Source organism: Argiope bruennichi, chromosome 9 (assembly GCF_947563725.1).
Source record: "Argiope bruennichi chromosome 9, qqArgBrue1.1, whole genome shotgun sequence".
NCBI lineage: Eukaryota > Metazoa > Arthropoda > Arachnida > Araneae > Araneidae > Argiope > Argiope bruennichi.
In genome coordinates, this window is record NC_079159.1 from 32,597,357 (window position 1) to 32,613,738 (window position 16,382).

Genomic DNA, 16,382 nt, shown 5'->3' on the forward strand with positions numbered 1-16,382 from the left:
ATTGAGATATTTGAATGAAAAATTCAGAAATTCTTGATTCACTTTTGATTCCCCAAAAATTTATTTTTGATTGTTTTTAAATTTAAAAGAGATTCTGCGCTTCAAATAATTTGTAATTTGAAAATTAAAATTGATTTCAGGTCTATTAATTTACGATAAAAAAATAGCATACAACATCTTATAATTGAAAAGAAACAGAATTATACAATTTGAGAAATAATATAATTCAAAATAATATAATTTTACATATAAATAATAAATAATATAATTCAAAGTAGTATAATTTTGTCTATAAATGAGAAATAATACAATTCAAAATAGCATAATTTTGTCTATAAATGAGAAATAATACAATTCAAAATAGCATAATTTTGTCTATAAATGAGAAACAATACAATTCAAAATAGCATAATTTTGTCTATAAATGAGGAACAATACAATTCAAAATAGCATAATTTTGTCTATAAATGAGAAACAATACAATTCAAAATAGCATAATTTTGTCTATAAATGAGAAACAATACAATTCAAAATAGCATAATTTTGTCTATAAATGAGAAACAATACAATTCAAAATAGCATAATTTTGTCTATAAATGAGAAACAATACAATTCAAAATAACATAATTTTGTCTATAAATGAGAAACAATACAATTCAAAATAGCATAATTTTGTCTATAAATGAGAAACAATACAATTCAAAATAACATAATTTTGTCTATAAATAAGAAATAATACAATTTACATAACATAAGTTTGTCTATAAATGAAAAATAATGATATTATTTTGAATTTTATTATGTCTATAAAAGAGATATAATATTATTCAAAGTAATATCATTTTATATATAAATAAGAAATAATATAATTCAAAGTAATATAATTTTATATATAAATAAGAAATAATAAAATTCAAAGTAATATCATTTTATATATAAATAATAAATAATATAATTCAAAGTAATATCATTTTATATATAAATAATAAATAATATAATTTTATCTACAAATAAGAAATAATATAATCAAAAATAATATTTTATATATAAATAACGAATAATACAATTAAAAATAATATAATTATGTCTATAAATAGACTTAAATTTTGAAAGTCATGAATTTAATTATTTTATAAACGAAGCATTGAATTTCAATTCTTTATTGGTGGCGAACACAAATGAAAATATGACCCTCAATGCCATAGACTATTAAGAGACGGATTTCCTTTTATTTATCAACCTTATTTCCTCTTGCGAATTTAGACTCATTTGTTTGGAACCCCGATACAACTGCTGTTTGCAAATACGCATTCTTAAAACATGTGGTTAATCAATCACACACTTATATTTACTATATCTTCATTCCAATTTCAAGAAACAAAATGAAATTTTCATTACTTTACTTATTTTTGACGACAGGAGGTAGGTTATTTTTATTAACTTCTTGTTTTGTTGGAATGTTTCTTTAAAATGTTAACTCAGCATCTATGAGAGAAATGTATGCATATATTAGTCTCAAAGGTTTTTGAATTATTTTAATATATTACAATATACGATGTCATCGCGATGTTCTTCAATATCCTGAACGGTGCATACTATTGTGAAGATATCTTAGCCACCTTATAGAGCATTCCGTTCTTATAAAGAACGCAACAATTTGTCTGGCAAACTGTGGAATACTCTCTTCACTACAGTTGCATCGGTTGTGAGATCGTAAATCAAAGCTGTTAATATATTCTACAAAGGAGTCTTAATTTCAGTAACTCACTGAACCATTGCTGCAATAAGTGATGCTCTATGAGACCTAATTTAAAGTGAAAAACTGGCACTATTGTAAAATTAGAGTATTCATTTCTAATCAATGTTTTAAGAACTTTCTTGGGGCGTCATTTAGACAGATAACTTTTAAAATCTCCAATAGTACGTATCACTTGGATAGCAGTTGGCCACAACAAAACCTGTCGATACTACTGCTTTAGTGATGGCGAGACGACGCCTGTACAAAATAAGAATGTTTTACCTTCTGAGACTTCAAAGTGGTTTTGAATCTAATGTCTTTATGTTAACCTTTTTCAATGCTTTACTTAACCACATTTTCTTCTCTGTGTGAGAACTAAATATTTTGATACATAAAGTCATATTATCAGTTATTTATTTGGCGATTTTCTCCAATGCGATATCGTATTTCTTTTTCTCCAAATGAGAGGCATCATAGAAATTTTGATGAGGAAAAAAGATATTAAATGCTTAATTTTAAATTTAATTCAAGTCATAGTAAAAAGAATTTTGTTAATAAGAAAGCCTTTCCTAACACAGAAGGACTTATTACACTGGACACGCTTTTATATTAGCATGTTTTCCATCTAAAGCCTGTATACTGGGTACAAAGACATATGTACATATTTGTACAGATTTTACATTTACATATATAATTACTCACTCAGTTTGAGTTATCGCGTTTCATATTTCTGAAAGTACAATTGCAAGTACAGAAGGTCAACACATCATTGAATTTGGTTCAAAATATGATAGGTGTCCACACTATAAATGTTAAATATGTCTGCTGCATTTTATCCATCTAGCTCTCTTCGTTTGGCAGTTATCGTATCACTTCATATTCAAACAGCTTTATAGATAGACTTCCTCTGAACGTATTTTGCTCAAAATTTGATGTAAAGACCGCGTACCAAAGTTCATCTGTCTATCTGAAAGCGTTCTATACTATCTTTACGAAAAAATAAAAAGTTTATGTGAATATCAGTTGTTACGAATGGCATTACTCCTCCAATCAAAACTGGCCATTGTTCTGCTTTTAATTGTTTCATATGTACTAAAATCTTCTATACATTATTTTTTACTGCGTATGTATTGTGATTAACTGTTTTGAGTCATATCCTTATTTATTTAGTATATGTTTAAAATTCACTCAGCCAAAACTGACATCGGAGAGATGTCAGCCATGTATAATTATTTGAATTATTGAGTATCTGAGTAATGCTACATCAATATTTAGGAATTCGTTGAAATACAAATTACTATTAGCACAAAAGGCCTAACAATATTGCAATATTGTACAGCATTCACAATATAGAACAACTTTTATGTAGATATCGGACAATGCATTGTGCTGATAGGGATTGCCGTTTGATCAATTCAAAATCAATGTAATAATACTCGTGCAATTTCGACAAGAAACGAAAAATTGGTAAACATTAAAAATAAATTTATGAGAAAATAATGGCAAATTCTATAAATAACACTTTAATACTCAGATTTATTCAAACTCTTTTAGCACAAAATGCCCAACAATATTATTACAATATCTTCACAATATTGGCCGGCATTCGTAGAACGACATCCGAGAGATATCGTACCTTATTCTTTTTATTTTGTTTATTTTTACTGTTGTTATTTAAAAGAACTTTACTATTGCTTTATAGAAAAGTGAATTTAGAATATTACAAATGTGAGTTATTGCCATGAGTTAAAATAAAATTGCGAAAATGTTTGCAAATTTTGAGACATTTAATTAATTTTCTTTGTATCGTCATCGCAGCTAATAAAAAAAATAAAGAAATTATTCATTTATATTTCAGACGTAAATGTGCGTTTTAATCTTCAAAAATTAATCATAGTAACTCTAATTTATTCTTTTAACTTTATCATGCCAAATGAATGACTGTTTTTAATTAAATTTTATTCACCCGCTTCTTTTTTTTAAAGTCAACATGCTTAGGTGTTTGTTTTCGTAGCAACACATAGATGGCAGCACATACACGAATCTCCTCTCTTATTAAAGTAATATTTTTAATAATGTAATGCGCTCTCTTAACATAATATCCTACGCATTTCTCTGGCTCAGAATGCTTGAGACTATATAAAGTCAGAAAATAAGGAGCGTTTCCGTTTTTGTAAATTCTTATTTGGATGTACCAAGATCGAAGAATTGTAATTCTTTAATATATGTTATGTATGTTCAGCAATAAAAGAAAATACTCAAATGAAATTAATATTGGATAACAGATCGGAAAAGTAGCATAGGCATCAGCCACATAATTTGAAATGTTTATAATTAAAATCATTAATTATTATGTCACAATCATAAAATGAATCACGATTACTTTCAGTATACTCATCTGTATGTATAATTTATTGTAATAGATTTTCAAAGATTTTTTTATTATTTTTATAAGTGCTGACACATGCAAAACCGAATTGAGCCTTCTAAGGGAGCCTTAAACAATGCAAATCTTGGAAAATCTTTTTTCTTCTCCAAGCTTTTAAACCATTTATTTTTTCTTTACATAGCGATTAAGTATTAAAGGATTTCAAGTAGTAAATTGTTAACAACAGAAATTCCAAAGTGATTAATCGCAGAATACTTTTTTAAAATGTTCGTTTCGGAATATCACGTATAAAACAAAATTACAGTTATTTTTAAAAATATAATAAACAAAATAGGAGGAAAAAATATGGGAAAATTTATCCTAACAAATTTTTTATTTTCTCCAATGCGAAATACAGAGGAAGTATAAAAACCGTCAAAAAATGCTAACACCAGATTTTTGATGAATCCCCTCCCCTTCTCCCTTTTCAGATCTCTCCGAGTCCGAAAAACACAGTTCAGCATTATATCGGTATGTCTATAAACACGATAATTCAACATTGCTTCAAACTAAACTATTGAAATTTAGTATTTAGAATAACAATCAAATTTGCAAGTGTCTGTCAAATTTTGAATGAAATCTATTCACAGGAAGTCTGTCAGTCTGGCCGAATATAAATGAATTTGATAACGACAAAAAAAAAACAAAGCTAAGTAGACAAAATTTGACATACATATTTAGCATCTGGAATATAGATACATATCAAATTGTGTACCAAAAGCATCAAATGATTGACCATCTGTCAGTCTGTGTTTTCACATGAATGCTAAAAAATGATTTAAATCCGTGAAATTCGAGATGTTATCTTGTGATTACAAATGTAATTTCGCATCAAATACTGGTGTAAACCGGTGCCCTCAAAAAGGCATCCAAAGTACATTCTTGCCATAAATTAAAAATGCTGGATTTTACTCCAAAGATCTGTATTTCATAAATATCGTTCACCAATACCATACAAGGCATTCACAGACTTATCCGAGATTTAAATTGTATGCAAAGGAATTTATATAAGGTTAATAATTAATATAAGGTTATTAGAGAATACGAGAGAAAGTTTCGGGGTAACAACCACAGCTGATTTAAAATCATAAAGCTACACATTTCTTCAAAATGATAAAATGACATGCAACTTATATACAGTAACTTTATAATATAGTAGTTTTATAATGATACAAAACCTATAAATGGTAGTTAATTATGTATGTTAATGGCATTCCATAATTAATGTAAATAATACTCGCTTTCAAACTGAATAATTCCGATTTCACGGCATTAAATATTTGTCAAAATACTGCAAGAAAATCTCGAAGGCTCTGGTTTTTTTAAAGTTGTGAGGTCCCTAGACGATTACCTTTTTGTCTATTTGATAATCTGGAACGGACAATATGTAGAGCTTATAGCTGTATGTTCGAGTTCCAAATTAAGTTAGAAATATTATATGTAAATATAGCAAACTGACATGAAATTAGATTTTAAGTGTCTTTTTTCCCCCATGTAGCTAGTCTTGCTTTTATCACAGATCGTTGTGATATTTCCAAATGCTCCTATACAAGCCCAGTGGAAGAATTGCAAGCCGTTCGCTATATGCCCACCGAAAGACAGCTACAACGTTTGTGTCCGTAAGTAGGCCAAAATCCCTGGAACAATTTAAAATGAAGCATTGCCATATTTTGTCCAAAACTTTTGTCGGAAAACTGCCTTACTTTAAAGAAATATAAATGTAAAACTTTAAAAAGCATTCTTTCTCCATAAAAAAGGTAAAGTAAACATTATTATTAGACAGAATTTTGATAAAATTGACAGAAATAATTGCGTGATTTTAAATATTACATTTAATAAATAGATTGAATATTTGAACCTCGCATATAAATGAAATATAAATAGTATTCGATATATAAAACTGTTTAAGAGATTTTAAAAGCTTTTTCAGTTTTTCATAAATGGGCTTCTTTCTTAAGTAAAATAAAAATATGATATTTTTTATGAAAGCGATTTTTTTTTCTTTTCATAATTAAAAACTTACACATAAATTAATAATATTTGTAATCATTTATATGAATGAATTGTCTATACAATATGATATAATATTTTAATTTTTTTAAATATAATAATCAAAATTGGCAAACAAATTAATCAATACAATGCAAGTTGTTATTAAACAATGGCAGTAGCACAAGAGGGTTCAGACTGCAGCTAGAGATCAACACTCCAAAGAGAGAATCAAAGTTTACTAAATAATCATCAACGCAAGATGAGTGCCTCTGCTCGCGTAGAATGCGTAAAAAGTATGGGATTTTCTAGAAGAATCTACGAATCTCGTTTCCCAATAGAGACATGAGTTCAATACTCGCGTTTCCCCAAAATTACACTTTTATCGCCAAGTCACTAAACGGTTGTCAAATTTTTCGTTGAGGCCGAGGGTCACTGATTTGGCATCGTTAAGTATCCGTCGGGGATATCTGTAAGACTCTCTTCAGCGATGAAATTAACACTGCAGTAATATATTATAGATTCACAACAATAGTTATGTCTTAGTCTCACTTGTTTTGTAAAAATATATTTAATAAGTCAAAAAATAGGCACATAAAATGTCATTCAAAATGTATGGTTTTTTTTATTCATCGTTTTGTAAATTAAATCTTTTGTCAAATTTCAAACTTCAAATTTTTATACTATTACCCTACAAAATCATTATGTATTCTTAAAAAAATTTACTTCTATTAAAATATTTTGATAAATTATTGATTTATGATTTCTCGTTTTTAAATCTAGTATTTAAAGTGCGATTCAATAAATATCATTATCTATATTATTAAACATGGAGCTGCATAAAATACAAAAAAAATGGATCATGTAAAATATAAATTCGCTTCTAAATACTTGTTGCATATATGATAATATCTGACAGTAATTTTTGATATTGTAAAATAAGCATTTTCTACGTATATATCACTGCAAGTAGAATTTTTTTAACTAAGAAGTTTGATGTAAATATGTGAATCTTTTTTTTAAAGTAAAATATGTAATATTCAATTTCAGAAAGGCATTGAGCTACCTAACTTGTATATTCAACATCATTGAAAATTGCGTTGGACATACAGTTGACATATTAGCTCTCTCTTCCAATAAGTCCATAGCATCAACTACAAAAGCACTTGTAGAGATCGACTACCTCACAGTTGATACATGTGACAAGAAATCATGGTTTCGTCGGGGTAAGCATGAGTTAAACTGTATTATAATTCTCATCAGTCCAACTTGTTTTATTTTAGAGTTATCCTGTTACTAGACTGATATAATTCCAAAAAAAGCCTTTTTTAACTAACTAAACTAAGTTAACTAACTAAATTAGTAAACTAAAACGTAGAGATTCATTCAAATCTTGAAGTCAAATATAGGCAATAATAATATTTTTTAATCTGTATATTTCGAATGCAAATAAAATATAACGTCTCTGCAATGGTTTATCTGTCAATTTCCTAAAACGTAATTTGTAAAAAAAAATTATGATTTCAGAATTTTCGTTGATACTGAAATAAAAAAATATAGAATACCAGTTTCATGACTTAAGTATGTCTTGAATAAACTATGATGGAAATCCCTTTTAGGAAAAAAATCAAAGAGAATTTATCAGGTGATTAAACATAAGTTATTCTACAGGACACTGGGTTATCAACGATGGTAGCTAACAAAAATCAAACCATACCGCCTAGGTGGTTAAGCATGAATCATTCTACAGTTCGCTGGATAAATGGCAATGGAATTCTGTTTTCTGATAAAAATCAAACCATACCGCCCAGGTGGTTAAGCATGAATCATGCTACAGTTCGCTGGATAAATGGCAATGGAATTATATTTTGTGACAAAAATTAAACATTACCGCCCAGGTGGTTAAGCATGAATCATTCTACAGTTCGCTGGATAAATGGCAATGGAATTCTATTTTCTGACAAAAATCATATGAAATTGGCAAAGTTATTGAGCATGGTCATTCTATAATTCGGAGACTTTAGTAAGAAATTCAACACATTTGACATGCAGAATATTCGTAGCAGGGTATCCAAGAGGTACACTGGAAGTCTATCACCGCTATATTCAGTTTTGCACACGAGTAATTGAAACGCTATCCCAACTAAAACTATGTTGCATTGGCTATAAGCTCAGGAAATAGGCTAAAAAAATTATCAATGAAGATGGGCAGCATATAAGATAATATTCAGACTGCAAAGCTCTATGAATACTATTTTATTCTAGAATAGAGCGCACGCTCAGAAGATGAAAGATATTTCAATTACGCACCAAAACAGTTTAAGCTTTAGGCCTTGTTGCAACTTCTAAAAGAATTGCATCGAATTATGTATAAAAGGGCTTCTTGAAATTGGTCTTTAAATGAGGCTATTAAACAATCTTGGGCTTTTCACTAACACACAGCAGCATACTTCTGATGGGAATTTGTTAGTATATTCCTAGCACTGTCAATAGAAATACAGTTACTCCTTCCTCGGATTAGAATGCAGAACTTTGTAAAAACATCTTATTTAAATGCCTTTCAGGATATAATAATCACAATGCAAATTGAGGATATTTTTTTTCTATACCCTGCTAACTCTATTTTTAAAAATGTATTTATTTCCAAACAAATTATTCCTTGGTAATATGTTTTATGACATTAAATATCTTATGTACTGTATATTTTTAATCAACATCCTTAACATAATTTTTGGAATGGTGGTTAGTGCAATTCGCTGAACAAAATAAAAACATTTTATCTTTTATTAAATATTATTAAAAGATATTATACCCATGTATGGAATGGTATGTTTTGGGAAGATTCATATATCTTTATATCTCAAATTATTGAACAATTACAGCTCAGATCTTTAAGGATAGCATGCTATATTCTTATTTAAGATCTCTCGTGATAGTTAGTCATGGCATCAGTCAGCAAGACGGCAACACAAAAATAAAATAGTGGAAAGTTATTTACAGCAGCAAACAGTTAAATGCATAGAGTGCATCACCGAATTCCATCAAGAATGTTGGTGTGCTTTTGAAGCACAATCAATTAAAATAGATAATTACCGAATATTTCAAAATCACTAACTAAGGCCTTTCCTTTTAGATAGAACGAAAAATTCCACATTTTCCAATCATAATGAATGCAACAGGATTTCTTTTAATGTTTTCTTGCACCTAGTACTTAATATGAAATGCGATTCATTTACCCATTCTACAAATAAAAATCCGAATATAGGCTTTCCTTTTATATTTTTTTCCCTCGTAAGATAGCGGTTGGGAAATTCTGCAAATTTTGGATATTCTTGGTAAAGGATAATTCCAAAATTACCTTAATCGTACAAACTCTAAAATAAACCATACACAATGTAGTTAAATTAGAATCAGTTTGGTATTCGGTGACGACATTTATATTCTTTTGTATCAGCCACACTAAATTACTTTAATTTTTAGAAAATGTTTTATTAATTGGTAATTTTTGATAAGTGTATATTCCTTTTTATACCAACCACATTGAATTAATTTAATTATTTAATTTAAGCACATTTTTCTTGATCTGAAAGGACAATCTTTGTTTCCTTTTTTTTATTTTAGCTTACCTGGCAAATATAGATTGCTTCAGAAAATTTTTCAGTCGCAATACCAGATCCTGCCAAAAGGAAGCTAAATACCAGCTAGGGGAATTCGTCAATTCCTTCAATCTTACGAACGGAATTATAAATGCTACAGTTCGTGCAGAACTGCAATGCCTGTAAGTTTTCAAAAATATACCAAATCACAAATTGTATTTTACAGATCTTAATTAGTTTAGTTATATTAACTTCCTGTTTTAAAGCAACACTAGGGCTATTTCGGGACGGACCACGTCATTTGGAACCGCGATCAGGAGACGGGGATGACACCTGAGCTGGCACCCTCTCTCCAAACTTCCGGACCACACCAGCGGGGGGACTATAAATCTTAAACAAAAGCTATTTGTGATATAGGAATCATTCCAAGATATATATTGTGCAACAGAATTGTTTTCATAACACACGAAGGAATAAAAATCTTGTTTTGCCAGCAATATATCTGCCATACTTCTACAGTTAAGCACATTCTAAATTCATTTGCAAACTTTAGATATTATCTGATGAAAAATAGGAAATATGGATATTGGAAGCCAATACAACACGAAATTATTGCTTTCCGAAAATTTTTCTCTAAAAAAACTGCTTTTTTTTTCCCAAATAACTTGATTTGTTGTCAAGCCATTGCCACGCACGCCACTATCTACCAAGGTGACAAAATTTCGTAACATTAAACTGTATAAGAATGGGCGTTTTTAACATCTTGTTATATTTCTCCCTCTTTTTTTTCAATTCAGTTTGTTGTTTAGTCAAAAGACTTGGAAACAATCTGAACTGGTGAACCATATTCCATTATTTTATAAATAGTTTGGACTTTATATACCTTTTGTTCAAGTTTAGGTAGATATAAAAAATGAATCTCAATCACTAATCCAATGACCTAAAAATAAATTTCAGATTACAGGCAAAAAACATCGTAATAATCACCACATTATGGTGTTGAGAAATTATTTAACACATGAAAGAAACATCATCTCTCTATAAATAAAAAAAGGGGAAAAAATAAACCTTTTTGTTTTTATATAACGTCTTATAAAATAGCTAAACCATACAAATATGCGCTTAATATTCTTTGTTTTTAATATTACCATTTTTTAAAGCAGTATTTTAAGCCGGAATGCTATTATATGCTTCGGAATAGTTTAAAATTTTAATGAAATTCCAAATTCCAAAACAAAAATGGCTCATAAGTCATCATTTATTATTATTTCTTTCTTTTTACTAATTATTTCTACTTACAATAAGTTCCAAAAGTGCTTTGTCACAGAAGAAGAGGCACAAAGATAACCTGGTAATTCGTTGTTCCCTTTGAAGTAATTACCCTCTAAAACTATATTATATATATATATATATCCTTTCATCAGTCAAGCAAGGAAGCAACAACTGCGGATTGCCCAAGGATTGCTCTTCTTTGGGACTTGAAAATAGTTGTTTCTTAAACTGTTCGTTTGAGATAACATACGAGGCGTGACATACGAGGCGAGATCAAAGAGATTAGCTAATTCTGAAATTATCTGAGTGTGATGTATTGCACATAGTTTGACACCAGAAAAGACTTATAGACCAGAGTTTTATCGTGATAGAGAGAGAGACCGAAAATTTAGATTATCTATAACCGCAGATCATGCGCATGCATGCACATATTTGATCTGGATGAACCTTGTTCTGGACTAGTCAGCAACATAATCGTTAGGCAAAACTTTGTTCTTCAAGAAAAAGTATAATCCTTTTGAATTTGGAATTCTTAAATGTTGAATTTGCTTAGAATAGCAAAAACTGCCTAATAAATGAAAACGGATGTTAAGTCACTGAACAATAATTATTTATCTGTGGACTTCCAGTAAGCATCAAATCAAAACTGGAAAGTGAAAATGTTCGTCAAATTATCAGATTCTTCAATATTTATAAGTAGAGGTAGACTAAAAGGGAAATAATTAGGTGTCAGAAATGTCATTCAACTGATATTGGTTGAATCTATATTTTCAGCTAAATTTCTCATTGCGTATATGTGACCAGTATTTCTTTTCAGTTCCATAACTTAACAATTTAATCACACTAATCGGAATTTTCGAGAATACTTAAAGGCTCTCATCTAGTATGATCAGTTGACAAATCTAGTTTGATCTGTTCATCAACTAGACTCAGATGACCAGTTGAATCTAGTTTGATCAGTTGACAAATCTAGTTTGATCCGTTCATCAACTAGACTCAGATGACCAGTTGAGTCTAGTATGATCAGTTGACAAATCTAGTTTGATCCGTTCATCAACTAGACTCAGATGACCAGTTGAGTCTAGTATGATCAGTTGACAAATCTAGTTTGATCTGTTCATCAACTAGACTCAGATGACCAGTTGAATCCAGTTTGATCTGTTCATCAACTAGACTCAGATGACCAGTTGAATCTAGTATGATCAGTTGACAAATCTAGTTTGATCTGTTCATCAACTAGACTCAGATGACCAGTTGAGTCTAGTATGATCAGTTGACAAATCTAGTTTGATCTGTTCATCAACTAGACTCAGATGACCAGTTGAGTCTAGTATGATCAGTTGACTTGGATCTAGAATGATCCAAATATACTACTTGAAACCATCTCCAAGCTATATATTTTATTATATGCATTATTCTATTTCAACAAAAATTTTCAGTAAAATTCTAATACTTCATTTTTCTAAAATTGATTATTAGTTCATAAGTAGGCTGTTGTATCCTATGTAAGATTTAATAAAATTCTGAAATTGAAACAACTTAGATATTATTTATAATAGTGGTTCCCAAATTCCTGATGTTGATCGCATGGTCTCATTCATGTTTTTATATTAATTTTTTATCGAATTTTACCTTATTCTCTGATGTTTTAGAATAGAGATTTTTCCATCTTTTTTTAAACTTATACATTCATCAATCGCTTTTTTTAGAATACCTTCAATTATCATACATGCACACACATTTCGTGCAAAAAAATATTTCATTTATTATACAAAAGGTTTATGTTAGCCAAACGAGTTTAAATTACTTAATGAAACTGGTAGAATTAATTTTCTGATGCAAGATTTTGTTACTTGTTTTTTGTATTCATATTAGTTTTGCGCCCTAAAAATGAAAACAGCATAAAAGTCATTTCATATTAATTCATTACGAAAGCAAACGATGATTCATTCTCATAAACAAGTATTGAAATGGAAGAACGAATTTGATAAAATTCTCGAGTTGATTTCAAGAAGCTGAGTTAAATATCTTTTTATATTTCATAGCTAATATTATAACATCTTGTCTGGAACTGTGTCAGATATGTTGCAATATTTGATGTCGATATAAACATGCAAAATGAATATATGCTTTCGACAAGTTCTGTATTTATGAAAGATAACTAATATTTTATTGCTTTAACACTGAGGTATTCATTAAATATCTTCTTTCATTGCTACTTAGTAAATTTTTGGACCGCATAACTTCTAATTTTCGCTTGAATTTGCATAAAAGAAATTATAAAAATGTTATTGTTTTTATCCCTCATGTTGTATACCTTCAGCCATTACCAACTTTGCTTTCATGTATCCTCAGTAGTACACGTACCTCAAATTGGTACCTCAGTGTCGGAGAGTTTCAAAATGTTGAATTGATGTCAAATTTATATTGCTGATTGCACTAAAAGCAATATAATGATTTAATAAGGGTTAGGCATTAAATATCAGCTACTCATTTCATAATATGCTAGAATTTTAAAATTTGTTGAATTGCTGCCAAAAATCAATTGTTGATTGTTCTAAAAGCATTACAATGATTTAATATTTTTAGTTATTAAATATCAGCTTCTCGTTTCATAATATGCTGGAACTTTAAAATTTTGTACAATTGTTTACGTTCTGACAGCAATGAAAGACTGCAATATTGTCAAACATTAGCTGATCGATTAATTATAATTAAATTCATGTCACAAGGCGATATCAGGTAAATCTGAAAAAATATATATATTTAAGAAGTTCTATGATATTAAATTTAATGAATTGTGAAATAAATGTAAACTAAAAAGAAATCGATTAGAAAATTTTAAAAAGCAAGTTTTTTTTTAGTGTGTAAAAAAATTAAAATAAAAACATTTTTTATTAAAAATATGGAGATTAAAATAAAAATATTTAAAAAGTTGTTTTAGAAATGTCATAAGGAAATTAAATTAAATATATCATTACTGAAAATTTAGCATATTTTTTAAAAATTAAAATATCGTATGAATATAATTAGTTATCAATTTACTTAACACATTCCTACAAACTCTTACTAAGATAATGATACTATATTTTTGAATTGAAAAAAAAAATTCTATGAATATATTTATAAAAGTTTGTTTTAAAAAATGAATTTTTTAAATTTCTTTTGAAGAAGTATTAATTAAACCTACTATAATTTAATTCCTTTCGAATTTCTAGGGAAGGTGCTTTCGAATATGTATGTCTTACTGATAAGCTACGTTGTGTTTGCTGCGAATATGCTAGATGGACTTACGTGACAGTTTTGGAGCGGCTGAGTCCCATTTTGAGGGAAATGCATTGTTTACATGTCGAAGGAATTTCAATTTTGAAGGAAGAATTTTTGGACTTTCTTTATGATAATGAAGAGTATGAGGAAGAATCTAGACAGATTCTTGATATATTTATAGATTAATTATATATATTTGGAAGGAAAGCAAAGGATGAGCAAAAGAAGAAATAAAAATAGTTACTTCGAATTCATTCTCATGATTTTTTTAAGATTGTTTAATTGGAATATTAAAAAAAAAAAAAACCTACTACGAGAGCTAAACCAATATGTATGAAAAAATAATAGAATTAAATGATTTAATTTTGTTGAAAATATGATTCCCTCGGGGTGGAAAATAAGTAGAAATAAAATTTTGGAATATTTCTGTTTTGTTTTTACATTAAAACCACTAGATGGCGCCATAGAAACTGCATTCAAAAACATGCTTACATTTATTTCTCAGTTGTTTCAAAAATTCGCGAGATCTATTTTACTATTATTTCATAAGCAAGTTAAAGCATCTTTTCTTCATAGTCAAAGTTAATATATGATTAACATAACCAAAGACATCAATATTTCCCTATAATTTCTCTTTATACTCACTCAAAAGATCTAATTTAAAAATCTAAAACTTTTATTTACTTGCCACCACTTCGTTTTAAAACGTTCCGATTTTATTTAGAATATCTATAGAAATCTTTTCAATGAAAATTTTGATTTCAAATTTCCGTATTATGTTGTAAAAATAAACTTTAAAATTGTTGCCGGTGGCCTTGCCATTAGAGGTCGTCCCGAGCCAATCCTAAGTTATTTTATTACTAAAATGTCTCTCCAATTTTGATTTTTAATTTATATAATATGTATAAAAATTAAAATATCAAAAAAAATGTAAATAAAATGTAGAAAGGGTCTACATTTTACTACGCCAACCTTTCTACACATCACGCTTTAAAAAAATATAATCTTTTATACTGTTTTGGTCAATAATTAATGTTAATAGCATTAAGAAATCTTAATTTGTATCTAATTAATCATGCTTAATAAAATATTCATTCTTGACAAAATTTATAATTTAAATGAAAAAACTCTATCACCCACGACAAAAACAGACAAGTTTATGAAAATTTGAATTTTATTATTAGTTTAATCAAACACCGCGAGTTGAATTAATTTTGTTTGGTTTTTGGAATGGAATTTGTTTTATTTGGTTTGATCAATAAGGAAATAAATTTTGAAACTTTTATCCGTTTCATCAAAAGAATTGTACAAAATGAATATCTGAATAATTTAAAATTTTATATTCATGGCAGAACTAAAATGATACTGCTTGTGTACGCGTGAGTGAAAAATCTATTTTTTTTTTTTTCCTTCTTTGCATTTTCAGGCTTTTAGCTGACATTATTCTATTTAAAAAACGCACGTTAAATATCTCTGGGTTTCGTAACCTTCCCACAAGGATGATATAGAAGTTCGGAGAGGGAAGTGCTAATTCAGGTATCCCCTCTCAGAACTCGTCATCTGATTGTAACTCAAAGTATAAAGGTAGTCAAAAAATAATCCAAATATTGCTTCAAAATGGAATGTTGATCTAACTCAAATACATTAAACTTATTATTATAGCGCAAAAAAACATTAGTTGAATCTAAAATATTATATTTATAATATTTTCTGAATAAATTTTAATAATTTGAGATAAGTATATTTTATACTAGCGGCCTTTGGCGACCAGCCGGTTCGCCAATCTTAATTTTCGTTTAAATTTTAATAATTAAATAGGATGAACCGGAGTTTAACCCCCTTCTTCGCCGAGTTGCGATAACGCGCCAAAGCTGGCAATCTTTATTATGCACTATAATTGAACATCTGCTCCTTTGCTTTTGAACATTTCGCAAGGCCGTTGTTGGCGATTTTTAAAAATTGCGCAAGCGGGGGATTAAACTCCGGTTGTACCATCAAATATTTTACGCAATTCCAACTTTAATAGATTTTTCATCAAAATATTTTAAAACTTCAAATTTTGAGAGTCATATAATTCACTCATAATATTATA

At 28.6% G+C, this 16,382-nt stretch overlaps 1 protein-coding gene across 1 annotated transcript; it reads left to right on the forward strand.

The window, feature by feature from the left end:
* Positions 1-1,271: 1,271 nt before the first annotated feature.
* On the forward strand, positions 1,272-14,540 carry LOC129984153 (uncharacterized). Its single transcript, XM_056093954.1, has 5 exons — positions 1,272-1,422; positions 5,665-5,785; positions 7,206-7,381; positions 9,777-9,933; positions 14,242-14,540. Exons 1-5 carry the CDS (start codon positions 1,383-1,385, stop codon positions 14,474-14,476), a joined length of 729 nt encoding a protein of 242 aa, XP_055949929.1. The 5' UTR covers positions 1,272-1,382; the 3' UTR covers positions 14,477-14,540.
* Positions 14,541-16,382: the final 1,842 nt, after the last annotated feature.